At 39.4% G+C, this 27440-nt stretch overlaps 1 protein-coding gene across 4 annotated transcripts in view; it reads left to right on the top strand.

The window, feature by feature from the left end:
- The window catches only part of inpp4b (inositol polyphosphate-4-phosphatase type II B), a 135083-nt gene that overhangs the window by 101658 nt on the left and 5985 nt on the right, over positions 1–27440 (top strand). For 3 of the 4 annotated variants that reach the window (XM_046047797.1, XM_046047800.1, XM_046047799.1), the window contains 10 exons: positions 5238–5555; positions 7175–7313; positions 12455–12627; positions 13333–13456; positions 14082–14208; positions 16818–16958; positions 17372–17469; positions 18605–18717; positions 19110–19264; positions 26941–27116. In XM_046047797.1, coding sequence (XP_045903753.1) covers positions 5238–5555; positions 7175–7313; positions 12455–12627; positions 13333–13456; positions 14082–14208; positions 16818–16958; positions 17372–17469; positions 18605–18717; positions 19110–19264; positions 26941–27115 — 1563 coding nt within the window. In that variant the 3' untranslated portion in view covers position 27116. Of the gene's footprint in view, positions 1–5237; positions 5556–7174; positions 7314–12454; positions 12628–13332; positions 13457–14081; positions 14209–16817; positions 16959–17371; positions 17470–18604; positions 18718–19109; positions 19265–26940; positions 27117–27440 lie in introns of those variants that run through there. The other variant, XM_046047798.1, reaches the window with a different exon arrangement.

The raw sequence follows: 27440 nt of genomic DNA on the forward strand, positions 1-27440 counted from the left end.
TGAGGACTATTTGGGGGGATCTATTGCGACACAGATTTAGAGTCTAAATGTTTTCTCTCTAAGAGGAATATTCCTACAAGAGTGGCTTAGTACCCGCACTGGTAATATTACTCTGCTAGTTTCAATACAAACAAAACTGCAAAATGTATAAATTCTCAAAATTGTCTTAAAAACTTTAAATCCAGCAGTAGCTTCGACACAGCTGCACACACACAACCAAACAGACAACCTCAGGAAAAATCTATAACTCATCATAAATACGCCAAACTAACAAAAGTGAATAGCAGCATGGAGGTTTATGGAGTTGAGGCATTTTTATCAGTATAATTAATGAATTACATCTGGTGCTGTCAGATTGCAATCTGTTGTGGGAGAGATTGTTTTTGCCACAGTGGAATAGAGCCCAATCAGCCTGCTTAATTGGTACATTCGGTGTGTCACCACTTCCTCTCATCCTTGATTAGACACACACATATTGGCCAAGTAAACCCCTGGCCTGGTCAGCACAAGCAGGGCTGCTCTCTGATTAATATCTCAAGCTGTGTTTGTGTGTGTATGTGTGTGTGTGGTTAAGGATAGTGGAAGTGTGAAACTGTGTGTTAAAGCTGATGTTCAAGTGACATCACTCTCTTCAAGCTCCTCATCCTCCAATTATGAACAATGTCAGATTTTATATCAGTATTTCCACCTCCACATCTGGTCATCTTTCACAGAATACAGATTTTTTTTTTTTTTTTTTACAGACACACAAATACCTATGCGTTAAAATAAAAATAATAAAAATATGCCAAATATTTCCTGTATGTGTTAAAGCTTGTCCTCAGTGAAAAGTACACTGACCTGTAAATTGGTTGAATAAATTAAGATGTTTGAATACATAAGATTTGGATGTGGGAAATGATTTTGGGAATTGTAGACAAATTGATTAATTGATTAATCAACAAAGGAATTGGCAGCATAATTGATAATGAAAATAATTAGTTGCAGCCCGCAACACCCTTTATCTTTAGGCCCTCATTTCACATAAGGAACAAAACTAAAGTGGGAAAAAAGGGAGATATACACACTTTAAACTCACACTTAAGGTCAGAGAGATATGTGATATGCTTCTTACAGACATATAAATAAGGTGGATGCACTTGAGAGTGCGTCTCTGCAGCGTGTGTGAAGTTTCTTCAATAAAAACAGTGAGTCACACCTTCCAAGAATCTGGGAAAGATGAGACACCTGCAGAGAAAATCAGGGGGGTGTAAGAACCTTTTTTTATTAAGCACTCACTGCCTCTGACTTTTTCCTTCTTGGTTCAGACCTCCTGACTCGGGGCCTAATGCAATATTTCACTCCAGAATACTTTTCCCGGGCACATTCTGATTAGCGTTGGACACGGCAGATGCGCTGTTGCTTCTCTATATACAGTGATGATTCTGTTGATGATGATAATAATAATTTCACTCTAATGATAATCACAGTGAAAAGGCAATTGCACGGCATCTCCCCTCCCTCCAGCTGTGTCCTAGGACAAGTTATATGTCTCCGCTGTAACAGTTACCTGGGAAGAGCTGTGGGTTGGATAGTCTATGCATGATTATGTTAAATTATATGGTGTATAGAGGTCATACACGCAATAGTGAGTATGTGTCCTCACAGCCAAGTGCTGTTGGAATCGGACCAGCTCCATCCATTCAGCCTCCCTTCACCTCTCAAGTGAAGTTACATTGAGAGAAAAAGCTCTATTTTTAACTCAGCCAAGTTCCGCTCATCCTTCAGGGTAAAACCATTTGAAACCATTCAGGGGTGAATAGATTCCTAGTTTTCTCCTTCTTCTTCTTCTTCTTCTTTTTTTTTTTAGATCAAACGCAACTTATTTTTTCTCAGTTGGAGTCCACAGAGGTACTTTCTGACTTGAACTTCTGCTCAGTCAAGATCATATCAGCAGATATATTGAAGAAAGACTAGCAACTGAATTTCTCCTCAGGGATTTTGAGCGTTTCTGATCTCTAAAACAGGTAGGTGTGGAAGAGCTAGACTTAGGAGTAGTTTTTGCACACGGAGGAGCAAAGTTGCTATGGTTTAGCTTTGGTGAGAAAATGAAGATGCAGTGCTTTTCTCCTTTGCCCAAAGGAGTGCACCTGTGATATTTTACTTTGAACACAATATCTATATGGATCCAGCAGTACAAATGTATTTTGCACTTTGCTGTACTGTAGATCCTGTACTTACACGATACAAGTCCTGGGACTGAATATTTAGGAATCTGATTGACTGATTGGTTTGTTGATTGATATGTTTGATTTGTAATGTAATCAATTGTCTTATATCCTCAACAAAAATGCGTGGATTACATTGATAGGAAAAATAAATTCACCGGCATAAAACGATACTGTATGAGCACTGGAACTGTGACCCTGCCCAAATATGATCCAGACTGTTCTAAATACAGTGTGTGGCTTTGTTCACTCATCGCAGGGAAGATAATGAATAATACATGGTCTCATAGATTGCAAATTAACATTGAGGTCAGATAAGCAGAGTTCAATTTGAATATAAATTTACATTTTAAAAGTCCAGTTCCCGTTAAGTGTTTTGGTTACAGAATCAAGCATGGCTCATTTGGACATTTCTTTTAAAATGTTGTTTAGTTATTTGTATACAATTGTGTGCATCACAAAATAGTATTCCTGCAGAAATGCTTGTTCTCAGGCAATTACACATGTAGTCTTATCCATAGATTTCCGCTCTCATATCATTGACTTTCAGTAATGGAACTCATTTTGGGCCATGCAAGGCAATTAAAATGGATATGAATTAAATACAGTGGTGTTTTCAGCGCAGTCATAATTTGCTTTCTCTGCTCAAACATTCATCAAATGGGCCATTTACAGTCCTTATATATTTTTTTAAATCATGAGCAGAGCAGTTAAACCAGGCTCAGTCTTTTCTTAATGACTGAAACCGACTGTAGCTGAGAGGAACACTCTTAAAGCGGCTAAGCAGATTCTTCTCAGTAAAAGCTATAATGACTTTGTGAAGCGGCCAAAGTAACAGAAGTAATACGCCAGTGTTGGGAACTACAGTTTAGCTAAGAGAGATGAATTGGATGTGTATGACAATTGACCCCACTGATGTGAAGCATCTTCATTAAGTGCAGGTCCATATGAAGGTCGGAGATCTTCAGAGTGTAGACACTGGTGGTAGTGGAGGAAAGCCAGCAGGTGGGTGATGGTACAGGTATGAATATGGCAATTGAATCTTCAAACTGGGCTGACTATACTGAACCATCATTGTCACTGATTAAGGCAGTAGTTTTTGGCAGGGAAGCTCCTCACTGGTGGTGACTAAAAGCACCAACATCAGCGCAGCTGTGAGTACTTCTTAGTTAATGTTAAAGCTGAATAAAAAAAACACAGAAATGTCAAGATTATGTAACAGACGAAATTGTGAAGTGCGCCTTTAAGATACTGTGTTGCCTAGATACGTGAGAAGCGTCATCAGGCAGCGCAATTTCGTAGAGCGGTAAGTTACGCCTGCTGTGAATGGATGCCTGTTGCTGAGCTCCTGTTTTTGTTAGGCTTCTCAAATCAAGTGTGTAGTTTGTAAGACTCTGTTTTACTCATGTATGATAGAACAGTAGCCATAAAACCGGGCTGGATAAGGTTGATGTATTACCAATAAATGGGAAGTATTGTGGAAAACCCATTTTCAGCGTAGCTGTGAGTTTGTCGTATTTTTTCCCAACCTCTTCAAATTAACACTAGCTCAACCAAGAAACCATAAACACTTGGCTGCTGAGTTAGTTTTGTACTGAACTGAGCATAACAGTTTGAACCTACTACTGAACTCAATAATAAGCACTGAACGATGAACACTGAACACAGCATTACTGGATAAACAGTGATGTACTGATGTAAAGTGAAGTACATACTCAGTGATTACGAATCTTTGAAATAAACAAAACAGTTTGATCAGCAGTGAATTGCAATTTCCAACCCTGTCTGAAATATCCCAGAACGTGATGTCCCCATTTGCCTCGAGAAACACAGAGGCAGAAAGATGAAAGATCGAATGTGGTGATGTCAGAATGGTGAATAATAAGAGACAAGAGAAGACTAGAAAAGGAAGAAATTGTAGAAATTCACCAACAGAGGAATAAATGCGCAGAAACATGAGAGAAAAAACCTTACTTGAACAGAATTTCAGTGGCACAATAACTTTTGATGGTGATTTTCATCATTGAAGATACAATCCACCAAAGGACTACAAGATAAACTTGAAGTGTCAAGACATGATTATATGAGAGAATTTAAAAACAACTCTGCTAAACTAACCATTTTTAATTTATACTGTTTTCTTGTGCTACTGGATATTTGGGTGAGTAAAGGGGAAGTGCGCAAATAACAAAATCAGAGAAGTGAAAATCACTGCTTTGTTAAACTGCTTACGGGTCATTTGCACATGCAGCCTGTTAAAAGGTTGTCACAAGTCTACATTGCTGTATTTTAAAGGGTCACAAGCCAAAAAAGTATAGAGTCACTTCCTTGTGACATCCACACAAAGCGTCACTAGTATCGGGACAGGAATAGCTCGGGGTTCTTTTCCACAGTTCTCTGCTTCTTTGCTGACTAAGCTGTCTCCTCAACTTCTGGCAGTCTCAACAAGCTCACTATTCAGTCCACATCCTAGAAACAGAAACAGGGTGTTTGTGTGGCCAATATATGTATATAATGACTTCACAGTTTTTTTTTTATGGAGACCCGTGTTTTGTTAGGCTGCATTTTGCTGTGGTAATAAAATTGCTTATTGCAGTGCTAACTCAATTACTCTTGAGAGCCCTTATCATTTTTTACGCTGTGGCGGCAGCGAGTGTGAGGCTCCTTGGTGCCGAGATCATCATCAACTTACAGTAGCTGGTGATTTTGAGATCAAAGGAGGTGTGCTCCTCTGAGAAGCAGGCTAGAGGAGAAGAAATTGAATTGTTTGTTGTTTGTTGCTGTTGTTGCTAGCAGGCTGTGCTGTGGTAATCAAGAGCAGCTACTTTATGGTGAAGCACAGTCTTCATTTTCCTTGTTTTTTTTCACTTCCTCTGTAAATAGTTACCTACTTCCAATGTCACTTCCACCTGCTCACCTCGCCAATGTAACGATCTCTATCTCTCACTTACTCTGTGTCTCTTGCTTTTTCAGCCCTCACATTTCCCACAATAACTTTTTTCAATCTCCTTTTCTCTCTCTTTGCTACAGACAGAACAATTTGTTCACACACTTAAGGATGAATTGGTCAAGAGTGCACTACTAGCACTGCACGCAGCGCGCCCTGGGTACGTTTCCAAGAACCACACGCAAACCCCGGTGCATCAAGGCTACATCCACCAGAGTAGCGAACAGAGTCAGAGCCCAGTCCAGGGACTTCCAGGCCACAGTCCGGCTATGTCAATCACTGAGAGCACAGCAGTGTGTAATAATGTGGAAGGATCGCAAACCATGACAAGAGGAGAAGGTGGGCTTGTGAAGCACCAAGAGTCCATACCGCACCATAAAGAGTACGACGAGGAGGAATGGGTGAGTGTGACTACTTTTCTAAGTCATTAAAAAGTCTTTCAAAGCTCTGACTTGTTATGGTTTTATTTATTTTAAAGTACAATGTGATAAAGTGTTATTTTTAGTGCTGGTCCTCATGGTAGAGGACACACATGAAGATAAACTATTACTGAAATACAGATAAATTTCAAATTTCAATTACTTGCAAAATTAGATTGCATACCAAACATCCCTCTTTCTTTTAAATGCAAGTTTCAAAGAGTTCAAAATTTTTCATCATGACAAACTGACTGCAGAAGATTATTTTGTGGTATCCTTGTCACAGAATCGGAATTTCATTGAAGTGTATATGACTGTTGCTTTTTTGTGTCTGCAACACTGACAGCAGGAGTTCATCATGATTTGTGCACATCACTGCCTAATTATCTCTCAAGACCAAAACACACCACAACTTAAAATATACATACACACACTCACGCATTTGGATTGTCACAAGCTGGAAACAATGGAAACATTTTGAGAGTAATCAGCATATACAGACAGCAAATTTTTTTTACCTTTTGGGCAGAAAGTAGGGTGCTTTCACACCGGTAGCTTGGTTCATTTGGTCCGGACAAAGTGAAAAAAAATTATACGCTGTTGCATTTTAGTTCCGGTCCGGTTCATGTTCACACACATTTTTACAAACGAACCAAGACAAGTAACCATGACGTTACACAGACTTACATGTAACTTGTTGATTGGACAGCTTTGGCGATTGTCTTCCTGCATCATCAAGACCCACGTGGGGAAATCAAACTCTGGTGACTGAAGTTTATGTAGCACTTTAATGCTTCTGATCTGTATCGCAAAGAGCTCACAAAGTAATAATTCATTATAAGCATGATCAGTAATGTTAGACCGCAGATTGACCACATAGCCTATTATGAATAATAACGTAAAAACAGGACATGTAGTACAGTAATAATTTGGGGCTAATTAGACTACAGTATACTGTGGTATCGCTGTCACAAATTTTTTATGGAATTAATGAACTGACAGGGTAAACGGAGTACTACTTGCCCTCCTTTTTTTAAAAACTTTTGACCTATTAGTCAAGGAAAATACCTGCGCTGACATGTATAGCCTACGTTTCCAAATGATTTTCATAAACATAGCCTATACGTGGCGTGTAGCCTACAGATCAATTATAAGATCGCTGAACACATTTCATGGTCAGCACATGGATTTATTAGTGGTTTAGCTTTTGAAATAATGCTCACATCACATCTCTGCTATCATAAAAACCATGTGGTTGGTTAGTTTGTTTTCACACAACAAGCGGACCACACCAGAGTTCATGTTGAAAGCGTACCGAGAGCACCTCTTCAAGGAGGTCTCGCCATTGCTCCATTCACACCTGACCAAACGAACCGCACCAAGGGGGAAAACAAACTCTAGTGCAATTCAGCCGAACTAAATGAGGCAGGTGTGAAAGCAGACTTAGACATAAGAGAATTATTTGTAATGGTTTAGCTGCTTCAACAGTTTCAGTTTTTTTTGGTTTTCCTCTATTTCATTATCCCAAACAGATTGAGAAAAGAGAGAGATCTAATCAGTGAGGGTTCTCTGACTTCTGATTGTGTATTTGGATCTTTTAGGACAGGGTGTGGGCAAACGTGGCCAAATGTCTCAACTGTGTAATCGCCATGGTGGATAAAATCCAGGAAGAAGACAACAACAAGCAAGAGCCGGTCACTGAGCAGCAGCTAGCTGATGTCATCACCTCACGCAACCCCGGTAAATAACAGTTGCTGTAAAGCATCATGTAATCATCTCTATTAAAGGAGAATTTTAGTATATTTAAACCTGGGCCAAAATGACTAGTAGGTACAAAAAGTTTTGGAATCTGTGCAGTAGATTACCGGCTGCAGTGGCTGCAAGGTGTTACATTGGGGCGTAAGTAAATTTTGCCACCGACAGGCTCAGACAAACAGCAGGCACAGCAGAGTCTTGTTGTATTTTTTTTCTGCATGACCAATCCCAATATTGGTATTAAAGTTCTTCATATGTGGTAATTAAAGCTATTAAGTGAATCACTTCGATATCTGCAGACAAGCTGCTGTGTGTAAAATAGCTCAGACTCCATTTAGACATTAACTGTTACATCTCATTTATCTACAAAAGTAAAAAAAATAAACTTAAAGATATAGTATAGTAAATAAATTATAATTTATGGAAAACTTCCCATTTTAGAGGTTGTTTTTTTCTCTTCAGTCAAACAGATAAGTGATGCATCATAGGCAACAACATATGTAGCATAATGCAGACTTTAAAGTCACTCTGGTCCAACTTAAAGGCTCCCTGTAGTTAAAGCATTAGCAAAAAAAAAACAAAAAAAAAAACTTTAATTGTTGCCTGAGAAGTGGATGAAAGCACTATTTAATATGCAGGGTCATTCACTGATGACCGCAAGCTGCCCAGTCTTCCCTTACGACCAATGAAATCCTGCTTCAAGCTTGTGTCCAGACAAGTGCCCAGCTTGCTTCAACTGCCAACTGGCACACAAAGCAGCGGCATTAGTCTGACCAGGCGAGGTGGTGTGTGTGTGTGTGCATGGGTGTCTGTCACAGGCAAATGCACACTCAGGCATCTGTGTGAGCGCTGGCACATGTGTATAATTTTGTGCCTTTGTGTGCATGTATGTCTGTGTGTCTCCGTATGTCCAAGTGAGCTGGCAGGTAAGTACAAGGCCATCCGCTGGGTGTTCAGTGTGAAAGATAAGCTCAACCCTCCCGAGCGCCTTTATTAAGATGCTGAACAGTCTCAGAGCAAGTGGTCATCTGCTTGTCTAAATACAAACATGGACGCAATAATGAGAGAGGCTTTATCTCCTTGCAAAGACCGGTGAAGGCCGGGCTTTTGATGACAAGGCGTTGTGGGGGTTTGGATGTTTGGACAGGTGGGCTGGTGAGGAGATGACAGCTAGAGTTCTGTTTCCTCCTTCTCTGTGCAGAGGCGGCATTTGCGGAATGAGATAAGACATGATTTCTCTGACAAGGCAAGGGCAAGGATGATGTGCTATACATTCTTTGTCATATCTAACTGTGTGTGTGTGTGTGTGTGTGTGTGTGTGTGTGTGTGTGTCTGTGTGTGTGTGTCTGTGTGTGTGTGTGTGTGTGCGTGTGCAGGTCCACACTCATCCCCACTTATCCCCCAAGAAATTTTAAATATGTTGAAATCAGCTGAGCAGACAGCAAGGGGGCAGAAAACTAATTTTGGACATTACTTAACCAATACTGCCCCCTGTTGGCCAGAGAGGAGCCAGAAACTTGTTTCGGATGGAGGAAATGCATATAAGACACCATGACATCACACTTTAGCAGTGTCCCATTTCCTACATAAACTGCGTGCACAATTATTAGGCGAGTAAATATTCTGAATGAAAAATAATTTCTATGCACATTTTCTAACTCCAAACCTCTGTAATGACAGAGGGTGTGAAAGTGAATGACACCTTATATCAAGGTGTGCATGATTATTAGCCAGCTTCATTACTTCAGGTAAGTGGGCCAAAAAAAGAGGTTTAATTGAAACTGAGAAGTCAAAAATTGCAAAATTCCATTCAGACGGATGCAACAGTCTTGAAATAACTAAACTTTTGAGGCGTGATCACTGGACAATCAAAAGTTTTGTAGCGAATAGTCAACTGGTGTGCCAAAAGTGCAAGTAGAAGAAAAGGCGCATTAACTGTGAAAGACTTGAGTAGAATTAAATGTGAATTAACAGGAACCTAATGTCCTCCAGTGCCACCATATTCCAGAACTGCAATACACCTTGGAGTGTCCTTTAGTACAAGGCGCTAAGTGCTCAGAGACAAGGCCAAGGTCAGAAAGGCTGAAACACGACCACCACTGAATAAGATTCATAAGTTGAAGCGTCAAAATTGGGCTAATAAATACCTGAAGACAGATTTTCCAAAGGTTTTATGGACAGATTAAATGAGAGTGACTCTTGATGGACCAGATGGATGGTCCGTGGCTGAAACTCTGATGGACACTGCACAACTTCAACTCAGCTGTCAGCAAGGTGGAGGATGGGTTCTGTTATGGGCTGCTATCTTTAATGATAGCAGTTACCTTTTCAGGTTGAAGACTGACTGAAACTCAACTCCCAAACCTCGTGCCAGTCTCTGGATGATTTTATGTTTATATTTTTCAAGCAGTGGTACTGGAAGAAGCCCTCAGTTTTCAAGGAAGCCATGATCTTTATGCAGGGCAACGATTCATCATATACCTCCAAGTACTCCACTACTTGGCTAGCCAGCAAGGGCCCCAAAGATGCCCGAATAACTACCTGGCCCCCATCCTCACCTGACTTGATATACAGTCAGGGAAGACAATACACCTCTTTGAACAGCATTTGGGAGGCTGTGGTTGCTGCTTCAGTGAAAGTTGATAGCGAACAGATCAAGAAACTGAAGGACTCCATGGATGGAAGGCTTGTGGCAGTTACTGAAAAGAAGGGTGGCTATATTGGTTACTAAATATTTTTGAAAGGCCAAAAATGTTATTTAATTGCCATTTGTTGTTGCACTTACTCTAAAAATTAAGAATAAAAAAATAATTTGATAGAAATTATTTTCGTAATTTAGTTGCCTAATAATTTTGCACACTTATATTCTCCTGAGCAAGACAAAACTCACTTTTCTTTAGTTAAACATTCAGGTTTAAGGTTCAATTATATTTTGGATTGACTGATAGCATTGTGTTTGTTCAATGATAAAACTGAGGAATACAATTTGCCTAATAATTGTGCACGCAGTCTACTGTTTCTAAGCAGATTCTTTAATGGTGCAGTGTGACAAAAGTGAGCATACTGAATACATTTCATCTCAAAGTGTGCTGTTGATATACAATATTGTCCCATAATGGTATACACAAAGGGAATGTAGAGGCTGTAAATTGTATAAAATAAAATATGAAATCATTGTAATATGACAAATAGTAGCCTGTATAGTATATAGCCCTAATCTATGTTAAGTGGGAGAATATACAAATAGGATGTGCTTCTGATCTTTAATAATTTAACAAAAAACAGTAGGCTGCTTGCGTTTACCTGAGTTAGTTTTAACTCATCAATACCATATGTTGCAAGTGAGAGTGTGAAAACTAGTTATCAAGTGAGAGAATAGAGAAGTTGAAACTGGCAGCTAAAAGTAAAGGATAAACAGGTTCTCCACCCTTGTCACAGCCTAACTGGCTCACTGTCAAATGAGGCAGAGCGATTGACTTTCACTTTAGAGAATTCTTTCTCTGCTTTATGTTTCCCTCCAATATCCTTTTCGAACAGGAATTACACCACAGTAAGGAAGTAAAGAGTACAGTGTGAGGCATTTAGGCAGTGAATTTAAGGGGGCCTAGTTCTGTGGTGACGCCACAACCAGCACAAACGACACTCCTGACCTTGAAATTTTGAAAGTTATTGCCCGTCTGTGTGGTATTTTGATGCCCAGTGCAGTGCGCACGGTGTTTTGTTGTTGGTATTTTGATCTGACATGAAAAGTCATACCACTGCCAAAATTGTGACTTTGTCAAGACGAGCAAACCACAGCAATAACAGAATAATGATTAAAATATAACTAAAATATTTTAATTCCACACTCTTAAAACGGTATAGGTGTTTAAATTAGCATCAAAAATTACATATAATGTGATTGAAGCGGGGACGTCATTAAAGCCGTCTGCACTGATCTATAAATGAATGGGTGATTGTTATAGTATCTGTTGTGCACAGCTGCGTAATACTGTGTGAGAAGCGTCTCCTTCAGTTCATTAACTCCCTGCAGCCATCTGAATACAGCAAGACAGATATGTTGATAAATCTGCAGCTTCTGATTTGAGAGTGCCATTACTCACGGCGGTTCACTGTGTTTATCTTGATTAAATTACATGCTAACGACACTAGGCTGCTACAGAACAACCACACACACCTCTACACACATCAATCGCAGGCTGGTTTTAACACGATATTTTGCACTCTTGTACAGGTCCCATCAGATTACCGGTGGTCAATATTTCTGTGCATAGTTGCCATCTTCCCAACCTTTTTCTAACAAACAAATGGTGTTTGATGTTTTATTCTTGAAATGCATTGTGACGTAACGTGGTGTAAAATTATGACTGGAATAGCATTGGATTGATGCGATCAACTGCCTCAACATTTTCTCTTTTAGAATAATTTCAACATACTAATTAACTGTTTAAAAAACCACATAATCTGCCTTTGGCTGCAAATTTGTATTCCTGTATGTTTATGTTGTGCTGCTATCCATAAAACAGTCACACTTCACCAATTGGCACAGCTGTTTCAGAGCCAGTGATGCTGTTTGAGGGTTTATTTATTATTCTTATTATTCATCACGACACACTCTGATCTAATCACTTCACCCAGCCCTTTCCACTTTGCACTGCTTCATATACATGAACCAAAATATATCTAAATATAGCAAATAACAGTACTATAAAAGTTTAATTTAATGAATCGATAATACAAAAGTGGGATCATGCATTGGTCAATCACTCGCCATTATTTGCTGTGCCTAACAATGAAAGAAATGCTGAGGCCGTGTGGTCCTTATAATAAACAATTTTGTGACCATACTTTGTCAGTTTTATTTCCTCTTCACACATGTTATGTTTTTGTAAGCAGTTAACACCTGAACAATGTTTTCTTTTAAACAGTGTTTTGACTTACCGTAATCCCTCCCCAAATTAAAGGCAACATGAATGGCTGAACCGGTTTCACCTCACAGATAAACTTGTGTTCTTTCTGGCTGAGCACACAAGCATTAAAAGTTATTTTAATCTACATCATAATTATCATTCCATCTCTGTCTACACCTCTGTCCCTATTTGTCACAATACCATCTTTCTCTGCAGGCGACTGGAGGGAGCAGCTGAATCCTCTGGTGACCAGGTTAAAGGAGTGTGTAATGGAGGTGGTGGAGAAGGCTAAGAGAGCCATGACCTTTGTGCTCCTGCAGGAGGCAGCCTGCAGCATTCCACAGGGCTTCCTCCTCCAACAGAGGCGAGAGGTGGTCTTCAGTCAGGCAGTAGGTGGCTACACTGGGATGATAAACAAGTGTCCAGAAATCCTATGTAATTTACTTGTTTTAGTTCATCTGTCGTGGAGAGTTTCCTCCCTTTATGTACACCCCTGGTAAATGTTTGATTTTATATGCCCTGTGTTCACAATACCTATCACAGATTTTGTAATTTTTCACTCTGTCAGTGCAAATGAAAGTGCAAAAAGAAATAGTTTTTTAATATCCAACAGCTGCTACTAGAAGGCAGTTTGTTATCTCATTGCCTGTCCTTTGTGGTCCAACTCGTGCCTAGCTTCTCTAGACAACATTAATTATTTCCCCCACGCATCATTAAACGTTCACGTAAATGGAAACATTGTGTATGTATTCTGAGTGTGAGCCAGAAAAAAGGTGTTATACCACACAGCATACTTCAACAAACTTAAAACTAACAGCTACTAAAGGAGTGACAACATTCTCTTGATTAGAGTATTACAACAGTAATGTAAGTGCCATGGTATGAATACAGCTATGAGGCTGCAGCTTCTGGGCTGTGTGACCTCTTCACTCTTACTGCAGCTGAATTATTTTAGGCCCTGCATATTCTGTGCTTTCGTGCATATGCTTGCAGCTGCTTAGATGTTGCCAAATAAAACTTACAGACTATGTAGCTCAAGTGTGTGTGTGTGTGTGTGTGTGTGTGTGTGTGTGTGTGTTTTGTTTGTTTTACAGCTGGCAGCCTTAGCCTGTGGTTTTGTCATGAGGCTGTATGCAGGGATGCAGGACAAAGGCTTCCTGAGGCAGCTTCACCTGGTTGGCCTGGTGGCACAGTTTGAGAGCCTGCTCAGCACCTACAGTGAGTAAAACTATAAGAGTAAAATCAGGACTGACAACCTCAAAACCTCCACTGAACACAGCTGTTTGTTTTTATTTCCTTTCTAGAAAGGACTTAATAGAGTGGTTTGGTTAAGCCCAGCTGAGGCGATGTGCTATTGTAAACCAGTAACAAATCACAACATGTAGCAATGGCATTAATCACTGTAGTGTTTTGTGGCGTAGTGCCTTTATTACAGGCACTGTTATCTCTTTTATACAACATGTTCCAGGCGAAGTTTGACCTGATTGTCTTGGATGGATGTTTATCAGATCAATAAGATGAGAGACTAGATACTGAATTAAGGGCAAGCCTATTCTGGTTATGATCAGTTGATGCTGGCTTGACAAGGCTCAGTTGCGCAGTTCTCATTGAAATGGATCAGTCTGTATAAAAACAGCTGAAAAACAGCTGAAAAACAGCTAGTGCCGTAACCATTTTTTATGACCCATGTTTCCATCAAAATAAATCCTTGGCAGAGTAAAACATGGTCAGTTTCTGACTTATATTCATATATTTCAAAATTTAAGAAAAATTCACGTTGTTTTGAGTAAAACGTGACAAGCGAGAATTCATTCACTAATCTCTTTTTCTTGAACTGTGTAAGGTGACGAGATTGGGATGCTGGAGGACATGGAGGTTGGAATCTCAGACCTGCAGAGAGTCGTGTTCCAGATTACTGAGGCCAAATCAGATGACCTCAATGACCTTCAGCCTTTAGTGTGTGGCCGACGGTGAGACTTTTTATTTCCTTCTCTGTTCAGTTAGTCTCTTTTTTGTGATCATGGAATATCCTAAAGACAAAGGTGTTGAGTACCACAACCTTTTAATTTTAAGATTTGAGAGTAACACTTTATTTTACGGTTCCTATAGTTTCTTTAGAATGTCTTAGAAAAGGGCCTGTAACCGCAATTTCTTAGAAATGTTCAGGAAGATGGACCATGTCATTTGATACTAAATATAGGGAGTAGCTGTCTCAGTACTGCAAGAAGGTTAACCAGGAACACGAGGAATAGGACCTAAATGCAATGCTGGTGCAGTACAATGACTTAATGCCAAAAGTCAAAGAACAACAGGCTTCCATGAATGATGAAGCAGGAAAATGTTAAGCTCAGAGTAAGCAGTCCAAACTGGCAAACAAATCCAACAGGCACAGGCAAGAATCAAAATCCAAAAAATGGGAATAGGACAAAGAAAGCTAAACAGTGATCCAAAAACACCGGGAGTACTAAACACTAGGGAAAAGGCTGTAACCCATGACACAGGGGATGAAGATGAACTGGCACTAGACAAGAGAACACAGACTAAATTCTAGTGAGGGGCAATTAAAGCAAAAATATGTTTCGATGGTCACGGGGGAACCATTCTTCATAGAATATAATGCACTGTGGCTTTCAAGCATTCTGTATTGCTTTTAAACATGTGTTCTCGTGTAGATCAACTTTTCATATTTAATAATATCCCTGCAGAGTTTGGGGAAGTAACCTCTTTAAATGTGAATGTGGCACCTTTTCACCTCAATGATAAATAAAATCATTTTAATTCAGTTATAAACTCCTGGACTTTAATAGTTTCTCTGTTTCAGCAGGTTTTCTGCTCATGATCAAAACTTTTTGCACATTCAGAATCTATCTTTCATATCTACGTTCTCTGAAATGTCGAGAATAGCTCATAGCCTAATCTTACGAGACTAATATCATCAATTAATGAGAACTACCCGCCCTATGCTTCGCAGTGAATTGATATGGTAGTATCCCTTTCAGACTGTCTGACAGAGACAGAACTGAATGAGACAAGGAGGTGGAAATCTAAACTAAGTGAAAACACTTTTGATTAGGCATAAATCTCACCACAAATCCACACATGTTAACTTCAGCAAAAGTGCAGCTCACAGTACCAAACAAAGCAAGGTTGAGCCTCAGTTTTTATATTTTTATTTTGCAAAACTCTACCACCCACGTTACCACTCTGTCACAAGCTGTCTGCAACTCACAGCATGAGGTGCGTCCATTTGATTACTATCACAGCATTTGCTGGTGTCTCATCAACTGGGCAGAGTTCACTGTTCACTGCTGTGCAGTCGGGCTGTGCAGGAAGGCAGGAAGTTGCTGACTCCACCGGAGAGGTTGGTATAAATTACATAAAATTACATGAAAACAAAGAAAAACAGGGGCTGGAGACGGGGCTTGGTAGACTTTCAATTAATTATAAATAACTGGTAGTATAACCCTCTAAAAAGTATATTTTACTCAAATTCCATTTGTAAACGTTACTCACACTTTCTGAAAGTGAATGCATATGAACATATGAATACATATATATTTTACCCAATGAAGGTCTGAAGACTGACACATTGTTAAAGAGAGTTCAAGTGATCAACAATGTGTCAACGTATCTGTCAGTAAGTCTTTCTGGTGTGCAAGACCTTTGTAGTACATGCGGGTTCTCAACTACTCCATAAGTGGGTACTTAACTATGTGTAATGTTTCAGAACGTTGCCGCAAATTTCCCTATAATTACATTGTCATATGAATGTATTTATAAGGAAAGATTAAAATTTGATCAATTATTGACCGATCAGTTACTGTAAAAGCACTGATCACCTCCAGTGCTTTTACACTGACTAATCTTCTAGGATCAACAGTGTTTTTCTGCTCTGTTTTTGTGCTGATCTTAATCCACAGGCAGCCTGTCAATCAAACTCCAGACCACAGGGCAGGGATTCACATATTTTCTTGTTATTGAGTATTTATTATCCACTCACTTACCATAATTACTATAAGTATCGAGGATTTGTCAGTCTCTTGGGAGGTAGAACCTTGCATCAGTGGGTGTGTTTGTTTGTGCAACAAAGTTTTGTGCTGAGGGGTCGTTATGGTATGAACTGTTCGGGACAAACAAAGCCCTACATTACTTGCTAAATGTAAACTGACTGTGAGATAGTATGCCAAGCGGCATGGCTGTACTATGCTGTGTGTGTTATGAGGAAGTGGCTCCTGCTTTTGAATCTTGTTGAACTTTAGTCCACATGTGCCAACAAGGTCAAGCCAGTTTATTTGAGCTAGTTATGGCACATCATGCGAAGTGTGATAACATAATACACTCCTGCCCCATCCCTCCATGTCAATCTTTAAGGCAATCTGTCTCACACGCTTACACTCTTTTGCTTTCACGCTATCTCATCAGTCTTTCTTCTTACAGCTTGCTCAGGCCTGTTTTAGGTGTCAAATTGTACAACTTCCCAAATGTATTACATTCTATAGCATTGCAAAACATATTTAATTTCTGTTTAATCATTTAATCTGTTTTACCTTGCATTTTGTTTCTCTCTCCCTGCATTCAGAGACCACTTCACTGTAGAAGTGCCATTACCACGACTGGTTTTCCAGACCTTGCCAGAAGAGATTAAGGATGGAAAGCCTCTACGAGTATTCCCTGTGCTGTTTAACGTGGGCATCAATGAACAGCAAACTATAGCAGAGAGGTACTGATTACCTTTGCCTTGGTAATCATAGAGTGCGACTGATTTGGCCAGTGTGGTCTTAAATTCGGTGTTTGTTGTTGTAACACTCATTTCTGCCACAAGAGGCTAAAGTGCACCACTACCACATTTTCTAAGCAGGACTACAAGCAACTTTTTTTGCCTCACTTGCCTCTCAGGGCTTCTGTAGATCTATATCCAGAAATGAAGTTAAAATAATCATTTAAAATATGGAATATTTTTCTTTCAAAGACAAAGACCTGTTTAACATGTAACTATATTTCATTTACTTGGTTGAAAATGTTTTTTTTGCAGTATAGATACTGTACATTGATTGATAAACTGTTAACTGTTGTGGAAACAGTTTTAGTGATGCTCCACCATAACTGCCATTATTCTTTCTGGCATCCTCTCAGGTTTGGAGATATCTCTCTACAAGAAAGAATAAACCAGAAGAACTTTGAGATGTTAGAAGCCTACTACAAATCGTTAAGTGAAAAGGTGCCACTAGAATGTAAGTGCACAACACTTTCATAGTCTTTATCTCTGTAATTCTTTGAAAAGTACTGGGGCTTGTGTTCCAGGTCCCACTGCTGCAGCAAAGTGACTCTTGCATGCAGTCACAAGGATGTGAAGAAAACAGCATTTGCAAATAATTGTTCACTTTTTTTAAATATGCATAGAGTATCTTAAATAGGTGGTATTTTGCTTTTTGGCCTTTTCCCTCTCCTTTATTGAGTTATATGCCTTTTTTATGCATGTAATAGGTTTGCAAAGTGAAAAAGCCCAAAGTCCAGGCAAAGGGAGTTCCCATCTCCCACAGAAAACTCTGAACTGCCTGAAAACAGCTTGTTTGTAGTCCAGTCGCTTCTCTGTGACGTCACAGGGATGAAACCTAAATTTGACGCTCGCCAAGCAGCTAGTCCAACATAGCCCTCAAAAACAACAAACAAGCAGCACACACCTCCTCTGCCATCAAAACAATAGCTACCCCCCAGGCAGTAAATGGACAGAAAGTTGTTACAGTGATGTAGGGACAGAGCTCAGTTAAAACTTTATGGAGGAAAGATACTTTTGTTACAGATTAATAACTCACCACTCTGAAACTCACGCTACAGTCTATGTTGCCAAGCTGGTCGGCAACATGTACAGCTGATTCGAAGCCTTGTTTACCCTTCTCTGCTTCTGATTGGCTAGTAGTCCTTAACTAGGAACTGCACATGCGCAACTCCCAACAAAGATCTTGTAGAGGGTAAGATGTATCACTCCATAGCTCAACACTCAGGGCGAAAAGAGGAGCTGCAGCAATGTGCAGAATGACAAAAAATGTTGTGTTCTTTTGGAAAATTATGTGAAATGTAACCCTGTTCTGGTACAACCCCTAAATAGGATTAGAGATGAGCATAATAACACTTCTTTAAGGAGTTCACCGCATCACTACAAAAATGTTTATGGTCATTTAATTTAATAATCTATAATAATTTGTAATTAGTATCAAGTGAATTGTTTTCCTTTTGTCTGCTAGCACACATTAATCCAACAGAACAGCCCTGAGTGGTAGCCTGTCCTTATAAACGTTTATTTTCACCAGAACAAAACAATAAACCGAACCACTCACTGGTTGCATGTTTTGCGTTTTTTATGAACAGGTCTACCATGTTTTCAGACACAGACTGACATAAAGGAATTACTTGAAACCCTGGGCCAGAATGTAGTTACAAAGAAGAGAAAAAATGTGGAGATACTATGGATTGCTGGAACGGTGAGCACTGTTGTTGCTATTTCTGTACTTGTTAATGAAGACAGTTTTCTCTGTACTGTATAAATAAACTTTCTCTCTTGCATAACCAGTGTTAACTGTGAGCTGTAAACACATCAGTGCAGTCTAGAATTTCATGGGCTTTAATGGAAGCACTGATCCAAACAGAAGGTAACTGAGCATGATGGATTGACTTCAGAAGAAGATACCATATAAACCCTGCCCTAGAGTTGGATGATATTCAAAATTGCACTTTATGTCTAGATGTCAGGAAACATCTATAATTGAAGCTGTTATCTGAGTAGTCTATGTAGTCTGTTGCAAATGTAACACAAGGCAAAGTTGCATTAATGATGCATTTAAACATTGCATGTTTTTTCTCCGCTTCCTTCCAGATCTGCCGAAGGTTAAATGGTATCAGGTTTACCAGCTGTAAAAGTGCCAAAGACCGGACATCCATGTCTGTCACATTAGAGCAGTGTGCCCTCCTACGTGATGAACACCAGCTCAACAAGGATTTCTTCATCCGTGCTCTGGACTGTATGCGAAGGTAAGACAGTGATAAAAGACGTATAAAGCTATTATGGGTGCAAGTTATTATATATATATATATATATATATATATATATATTATAAGTTCTTGTTCCATTCCCAAACTTGCTGCATTTAAAAAGTCAGTCATCCCAACATCTTTGATTAAATAGTTATAGCTATGCAGATAGTTTTGGTTTTATTTGCTCAGATAAAATCTATGGATTATCCATAGTAACCAGGACATTGCTTTTGGGAGTGCAAATAAAATACCATTTACCTCCACTGTATTGGGCTGTAGAGTTTTCAGATGGGATATCTCAGCTTATAAAACTGACACTATCAGCATGGCTTGTGAGGAAAATTTGGGTCAAGTGGCATATTAACCAATACTGCTGCAGATTTAGTAGTTACATTCTGTAACTCTTAAATAGACTTTTTACAAACATCTGGTGGACCATCAAAGTAATAACCTGCACCCACAACACGTTAGGTGAGCTCACGTCATCCATCACTCATCATACACATAAAAAACGCAGCTTGTTAGATCATCATGTGTTCCTGCCTCCATCACAACCTTCCCTCACACATTTAAAGTCAGCCTTGCATGTTCCCATCTGTGCTGCAGGAAATGGCTGCCTTTAATGTCTGTGTTAGCCAACCAACATGTTCATCTGCATCCATCTACATCTGATAACGACATTGGTGAAGTGTACATCTAAACTGTGTTACGTCCCAACTCGGAGGGACAGAGGGAAAAACAGCAGCAACAGTGAAATACACACAAATGGAAATTACATGACCAAAGACAGAAATAACAACTGGCCACAACTCAATCACTCAACATATTCTACAACTTATCAGGGTCAAAAATTGGTATACATAAGGCTTAGTAATTGGATAAGCTAATCGTAAATCATTACATAACAACCTGTTTATATATATATTTACTTATTATTTGAGTAGAAAGTCAACAAATACAAAGCATCTTACATTATTTGTAGTAGGTAATGTAGTAGGAAACCAGGCAGTAATGGTTCTAGACCAATTTTATTGAGGGGGCCAGGCTGGGGCCAGTTGTTTTGTCAGAGGGGCACATTCAATCCGGGACAAAAGAGACAAAGGCAATGTTCAAGCTTTTCAAAATGTCTTGTTTAGTAGCCTATATAATGTAATTTATTTGTTTCGGTAACAGGATCTTTTCAGTAGCTTAGTTAAGTTTTATTCAAATACATTATTTAAAAAAAACATTCCTTTTAACTTTAGCTCAAGTAACAGTACATTCTTTGATGCAACACTTATTTGTAAGGCTTAATGAACAGTATCAGCTCTAGTGTACTAGACATTCTCTGGATCCCAGTTTGTATTTTGTATCCCACTATAACTTTTGATAGGAAAGAACAACGTCTCCATATTCACCCCTGTTATTAGTCGTGATGTGAAGTATACACAAAATTAAATACTTCATAGTAGCCCATCTGTGCATTATGGAGGCGGATACATATTTTGTCAGACACTATGTCCAACCTGGTAGTACCAGTAGGCTACTGTTATTGCTTTCTGTGTATAAAAAGTGCTGTTTAAATGCAATGCATTATTAAATTGTAAAGATAATAATTTACCCTTTAGGAGGGGGACTATTTCCAGCGATATCCAAAGGCTATCCATGCAATGGAAACATGGATTACAAGGACAAAATATTATCTACAATGCTGCTTTCAGTTTAATGTAATGAGTCCAGTAGATGTAACGTTAAGGCAAGCAATGTGTTAAACTGATTACATTGATCTTGATTTTACAGTATTGATGGCCTAGATATTTGTAGGAGCAGCTTACTTGAAAAAAGTGACAGTCTGTCTGGATCTAGCTTCCATACAGTAACATGATTAAGTTATCAACTATGTGGTCAGTTATAACATCGTCAGACTATCGCAAAATAAATGTTTGCTTTATAGGGGAAAACATATGCTCGTTTTTTTTAGACATTCTCAATTCAGTGCATTGAATTACGAAGTTCAATAACACTTAACGTTAGCCTATAAAAACGTTCTTATAATCCGTGTGCTAGCTTGCTCTGCAAAAACCTCGTTGATAAAACAATACTAAAACGATAGATGAAACAATCCACATGTTATATTTTTCATTTTATTTATTTTTAGCAGGGGTATTCAATTAGAATTCAAAGAGGACCAGTTAGAGAAAATTTCCCTATGCAAAGGTCCGGAACATAAAAACAACTAACTTGCGTTATCATTCAGTACCATAATGTATAGTTGAATCAACATATGTTTTTAGTCAACAACAGACTGTCAAATCAAATAATATTTCAGTCAGTTTTCACATCAAACTAGAGGGATAATAAATAATAACTACGCTAATAATTTAAGTAAACTAAAATAAAGTGCCTAATTTTTGAAAAAATTAAATAAAAAGTGTAGCTTCAAGTGATGAAGTGTAGTTTTAACCAATTTTATAATAAACACTCAACACATCATAACAAATGAACAGCTGCAATGCCTCCTCTTCTCTTTCATTTCCTCTTACAGAGCTACCACTTTTCTACTTTCTCTTGTTCAGTGAGAAACGTGAGCTCTAGTTTGTCCTGCCAGCTAGGATTGGATATGAGATATTCTGGTTTTGAACTGCCCGTGGGAGGAATGTACATGTAAAAATCTGTACATCTTGATTAAAAGCCATGTGAAATCGTTTTTCCCTTTCGTCTCCTCAATTCATGTGTGTTTCCAAAACGTCTCTGGTGAATCTCGTAGCGTTGTGTCGTTAAAAGAACATTTCGTTCATTTGACCTAATCTTGTATGTGACTCAGGAGGAACGGGTTGTCTCAGTGAGTAATGCGTTCATTTTCACGCATGCGTGAATAGTCTTGGACTCTTACGTTCACTCGTTACACAGCAGCTGCATGGTTTAATATCTATTTTGATAATTTTGTGACATTTAATAAAGCATAACGTTATTACAGCGCATTTATGTTGTGTTAAGTTAATAGTTTTAACACAGCTGCACCGTAACTTTAGTCCTGCTAGTGTTTACAGCTAACAGCTGATGAGAGTTGTTCTGGGTCCACTTCAGAGCCCTGACAGAGTTATACCGGGAGCTGAATTACCACAGAGGTCGTCTCCTCTCCAAAACAAACGGACTGGCTCATTAAAACATTACAACACAGCCACATAGCAGCGTTAGCGTTAGCCCTGTGGTTTGTTTACAGCTAACAGCTGATCCGGGTCCACCAGAGAACACAACTTAACATTTACTTTTTATTTATCCACAGAGCCCTGCTGTTGTTTCACAGCTCCTGACTGGTGAACAACCTGCAGTGTTTGAGATTATTATTAAATTTGTTAAATTTTAATAAGAGTGTGTTTTATTCATCTAGTGTGTCAAGCTTATAACTGCAATACATTCCCTTTAATCTGATGTTAATATATAGATTTTACGTTAGGCTGCTGTATGAATGAGCACTTTAGAGATATAGTGATAGTAATTATAATTATATATATATGGCTGGTCTGGTAGAATACTCAGGAAAGATTGAAATAAATTTAATTGAATATTGATAACATATTTCTGTGTTTTTTACATGGTTTGAATTTGGTTGTGTCTCCGTGGGGCTTTATAGAACCATGATAGAGAAAGATCAAGAGGTGAGTTTGTGCATTATGGTGCTTTCAGACCAAAAGTGAAGTGAGCGTTCGGGGTGGGGAGTTTACATACAAAGTCAATGCAAAGACGCGTAGAGCCACGATTTCCTGACGGGCGGCGCGAAGCGACGCGAAGGGGCCGGTGCCGGCGGCGCGAAGGCGAAGCGAAGGAATTTCGCATTGACGCTGAGTCGCGATAGCCTATCAACGTTGAGATTGTTCATACGTCACCAATAGTTTCAGAGCGTTGTGTGGAGAGGGCCAGGCAGAGCGGGCGATTGAAAATCTGCAGGCCGGCTGAGAGCTGCTAAACCTGGGCTAGAGGAGCAGCGAGCATCGCTCCAGCTTCGGACAAATTAATACCCGTGGTCGGACTGGACTTTGCTCGAGGGAGGAGCTCGAAGTAAACTGCTTTTATTAAATTAGCTTTTTACTTTAGTTTTTAGGAATACAACATTGATTTATCTTCACTCGAGCTTCTCAGCAGCTAGATTCCGTGCACATCCGGTTCCAGTGTTGATAGCGTCGTTTGGCACTACTTCATATTTATATAAAAACTGGACAAAACTGGACATTGCTGGGAGAAAAGAAAGCAAGTATGTTGAACTACCTGGTGAGTTCAGAAAACATGTGTATGTAACTTTATTCCAGCTATCGTTGTACTTTAACTGTGACCAAGTTAGCATAGCATAGCCCTGATCGATCCGAACTCCATTCAGAAAAGAAACATTTTAGAAGTTGTTGTCCTGTTGTCTTGCTGATAGACCTGACAAAGCATGAATTCATATGTTTAACAAAACTGCATCATAGTTATTTCGGCATCAGTTTGATCCATTCATTGCTATTTAATCACAACAAAATGTTTACTTTGGGTTCATACAGCTGTAGTAATGGCAAGTTGTGTTTACTCACGTTATCACGTTAAAATCGCCTTCTCGCGTTGTGTGTGAACACTTGCAGCGAATGTAGTCACGCGAGGAAAGCGTCGCGAGGCGAAAATTCGCGTTTGGTCTGAAAGCAGTTATACTTTGTCAGTTAGAGCAAGCCAGGCAGCCTTCTGTGCTGTTTTTTTTTTTTTTTTTAAATCGCCCACTAGAGGGCTGCAGCTCCGCAATAACCAGCCTAGCTAAAATGAACAAAATGACACACACAAAAAAAGATTAGTTCATTTTAATGAACGAGATTTGGTGGTTGGTAGTAAGTCTCAATAATAAATCGGCTGTAGGTCGGCAGTCCGGAGAGGACAGCGGCTGGGTCCGGATCCGGACGGACATCGGCGAGACATGTGTGGATAACAAACTGGATAAAACTATCAAGTTCTTAAAATAACTCCAGCACAGAGAAAGCAACACAAAAATAAAATCGCGACAGTTTGGAAGGTGATTGAAACTTTTCCAGCCAAGAAGAGCAGCAGACCTGATGGCAGCATCACGTCTGTGTCCGCCTGAGCCTCCAGAGGAACGGGATGTTTAACGAGCTTTATTACCTGCTGTAATCAGCTTTTCCGCTTGTTTTGGAGAGGAGCACAACGACTTCAGCTCTGTGTGAAAACTTCCTGACTGATGAAAACTTAAAACTGGACAGTGTTTCCCATTAATTAAGGAGACCATGGTGGCCCACCACTTTTCTTTTGAGGTAACTACGGTCACGTTAACGGCCTGTTTCAATCACTCGTTTGTGAAGGCGATTAAGCTAGCCGCGCCTACATTTGGAGTGCACACGTATTAACGCCCTTATGGTAAATCCACTGTAACGGACCAGAGCGAGCTGACAGGCAGGTTTAGCGCCTTTTATCCTGTCAGTTTCTCTCTTTACAAAGACAAGTGTTGCAGTATGAGAGTCCTACCTGAAGAGAGGCGGTGAAGTCTTCATTTCGAGAACCACATACAACATTATTTATCAAGTTGGGTCGGACTCTGGTTGAACTTCATGAATTTAGCACAAGGCCCGGTGTTCAAAATAAGCGGTCTATACAGCATGGAAATAAGATTAAGATTTCATTATATTCACAGAAAGTATAAAACATTACATGTGACCATTGAAAGTAAAAAAAAAAAAAAAAAAAACAACAGTAAAATGTATGGGAATGGGGAATTACTTATTCTGTCCCCCTATTCTTTGATTCAGGGTTTTGGGGAAAACATTAAATAAATTTGTTGACTTTTGTTGCTGTTTCATCACCATTTATAGCTATACAATGGGTGTATGATCAAATTGTTTACAAGCGTACCAAGTTCTTCATAGATAGCCTCTTAATTTTGTACCAAATTAATGCATTTAACTTTAAAATGTACGTGTTACGGGGGGCATGCCCCCGGACACCCTGGTGAGAGAGTTCAAGGCCTACCCGCCATAGTCTCTTCCTGTGGGAAACACTGCTGGACCCAGTATTTAGTAACTCCATCAGCTGTAAACACACTACTGCAGCTGGCTGCTATTTCCGAGCGATACATTTAATGGCTTATTTAGTTATGTGCTCTAAAAGAATGCAGTAATAAAGGTCTCAAAAAACCCAGAGGCCCTGACAAATGCTCTGTCTGGGACTTTTTTTTTCTTTGCAAATTTGCATTACTTGTAACAAGTTACTACCCACCCTGCTGCAGGCATCTGACTACTGTCTTCAGGTAGAAGTATTCTAACAGCAGCACAAGAAAAGTCTGTAATATTGAGGCACTTTGCTGCACCTGCCTCAAGCAACCTCTTTTTTTATCCCTCAACTTTTCAGCACCACCGCATGTTTTCTATCCATGTTTATTTGTCTGCGTTGCAGCTGTTTAATTATGTCTGATGTGTCCCTCCCACGTCACTCCCATGATATGTATAATGGCTCCTATGTGTATGCGTATTACACTTGCATGTCAATACACAAAGGTTTTTGTGAAGTTTAAATAAAGTGTGGCGTTGACAGTGACCGCACATGTCTGAAATAGCTTTTTGTACCGTTGCACTGCATTTGTGTTAAAGACCACAGTGATTTTAGAAAGCTAAAGTGTAACAGAATGCTGGGATTAGTTAGTAGGCAAAATTGAAGGCTATTCATTTATTAGTATTCAGGCAGCAGTTAATTCATAAGAAAAGTACAAAACAAATACAATGACAATAATATAAAAAATAACAATATTAAAACATAGCATTGTCATAATTTCTACACATGTAAGAAATTATTTTGTAGATCAACATGTGCATTAGCTTCAGAAGATATTTAAGGTGTATCAACATGTTTTTAGTCAGGAACTGTTTTTTGTAGTCAAAAGAAGCTGAGCATTTGTATCTTATTTGTCCTTTAATTGGTTTGACAGAGTTGGTTTGTTGTGAATAAAAATAATGAAAGCTTTAATGTTGGTGATAAGACAGGCTGGACCGGTTGACCATGCACCCACAACACACAACAATTTCATGTATGCTGTTTCAGTGGCTCGACTAAAACCTTCAGGCATGTGCTTGTCTTTCTTCTCATAGTTTCGTTATCTACACAGGCTAAAGAACCTAGAAATGGTCATAGTTTTTTTTAACACGGACCTCTGATCTTGGAACAGTGAAAAGGGGGCAGTTTTACTGTTTGATAAGGATGTTTTCCAAACTGCCGCTAAGTCTGTCGAAGACATTTAAATGACGGGAAATCCTATCCAAAAGGAAATGAATACTGTAAAGCAAACTAAGCAAGTGTCACACACCACAAAAACCTGTTACACCACTACTGTACACACAATTCTTACACTCTAGACATGACATAGAGAGAGTAGACATAAACTTCTATTGTTAAATTTGCACCAAACTGAATGCCTCCCCACCCCATCTTCTGCTGTCTCATCTCTTCGTGAGCCTGTTTTTCACATTTCCGCCTCGTCCATCACTGCCTGCTTGTCTGTGGCTTTGTCTATACTAATGGCTCTGTGTCTAAGTGGGCCTTCTTGCACCAATCTCTATGGGTCAGTCTGTGCTAGAAGTCCCACTTAGACGGCATAGAATGTACTAACACCACAGTGTGTTTTATCTATCTCTGTTCGTTCTCTTTCACTCTGATGGGTGTCCCTGCAGTCGGCTGACCCAGGGAGACATTGGGCAGTGGGAGGACCCTGAGGCTGGTGCCGTAACAGAGAACAAACCAGCGTCCCGACACTTTTACCCCATTGCCCTGCTGCTCGTTAGCTCCCACTTACTGGTTGTGTGGCTCATTTTAAGTCTTGTTTTTCTGCTTGCAAAATATCAATAAATTGCTGACAATGCCATCTCTACTCACTCCTTTTTTCTGTGTCTGTGTTGGTTATTCCTTTGTTAGGGGTGGTAGTGTGATTTGATTGGCTTTCTTGTATAAGGGTGATTAGTGCGAGTGGTTTAATATTGAACTCAGTCTTGTGGGGTGCTAATCTCTGAGAAATAGTAGAGGATTGGGTACAATTGATTTCAATCAGATGGTATTAATTAACCAGCAATTAAACGCTGACTCTTTCCTGATTTACCAGGAGTCTTTTCTGACAAACTCTAAGATGGTTCTTAAAGTGGTGGTATTGTGCTTTTTGGCTTTTCCCCTCTCCTTT

The sequence above is a fragment of the Micropterus dolomieu genome, linkage group LG04, assembly GCF_021292245.1.
Source record: "Micropterus dolomieu isolate WLL.071019.BEF.003 ecotype Adirondacks linkage group LG04, ASM2129224v1, whole genome shotgun sequence".
Taxonomy (NCBI): Eukaryota; Metazoa; Chordata; class Actinopteri; order Centrarchiformes; family Centrarchidae; genus Micropterus; species Micropterus dolomieu.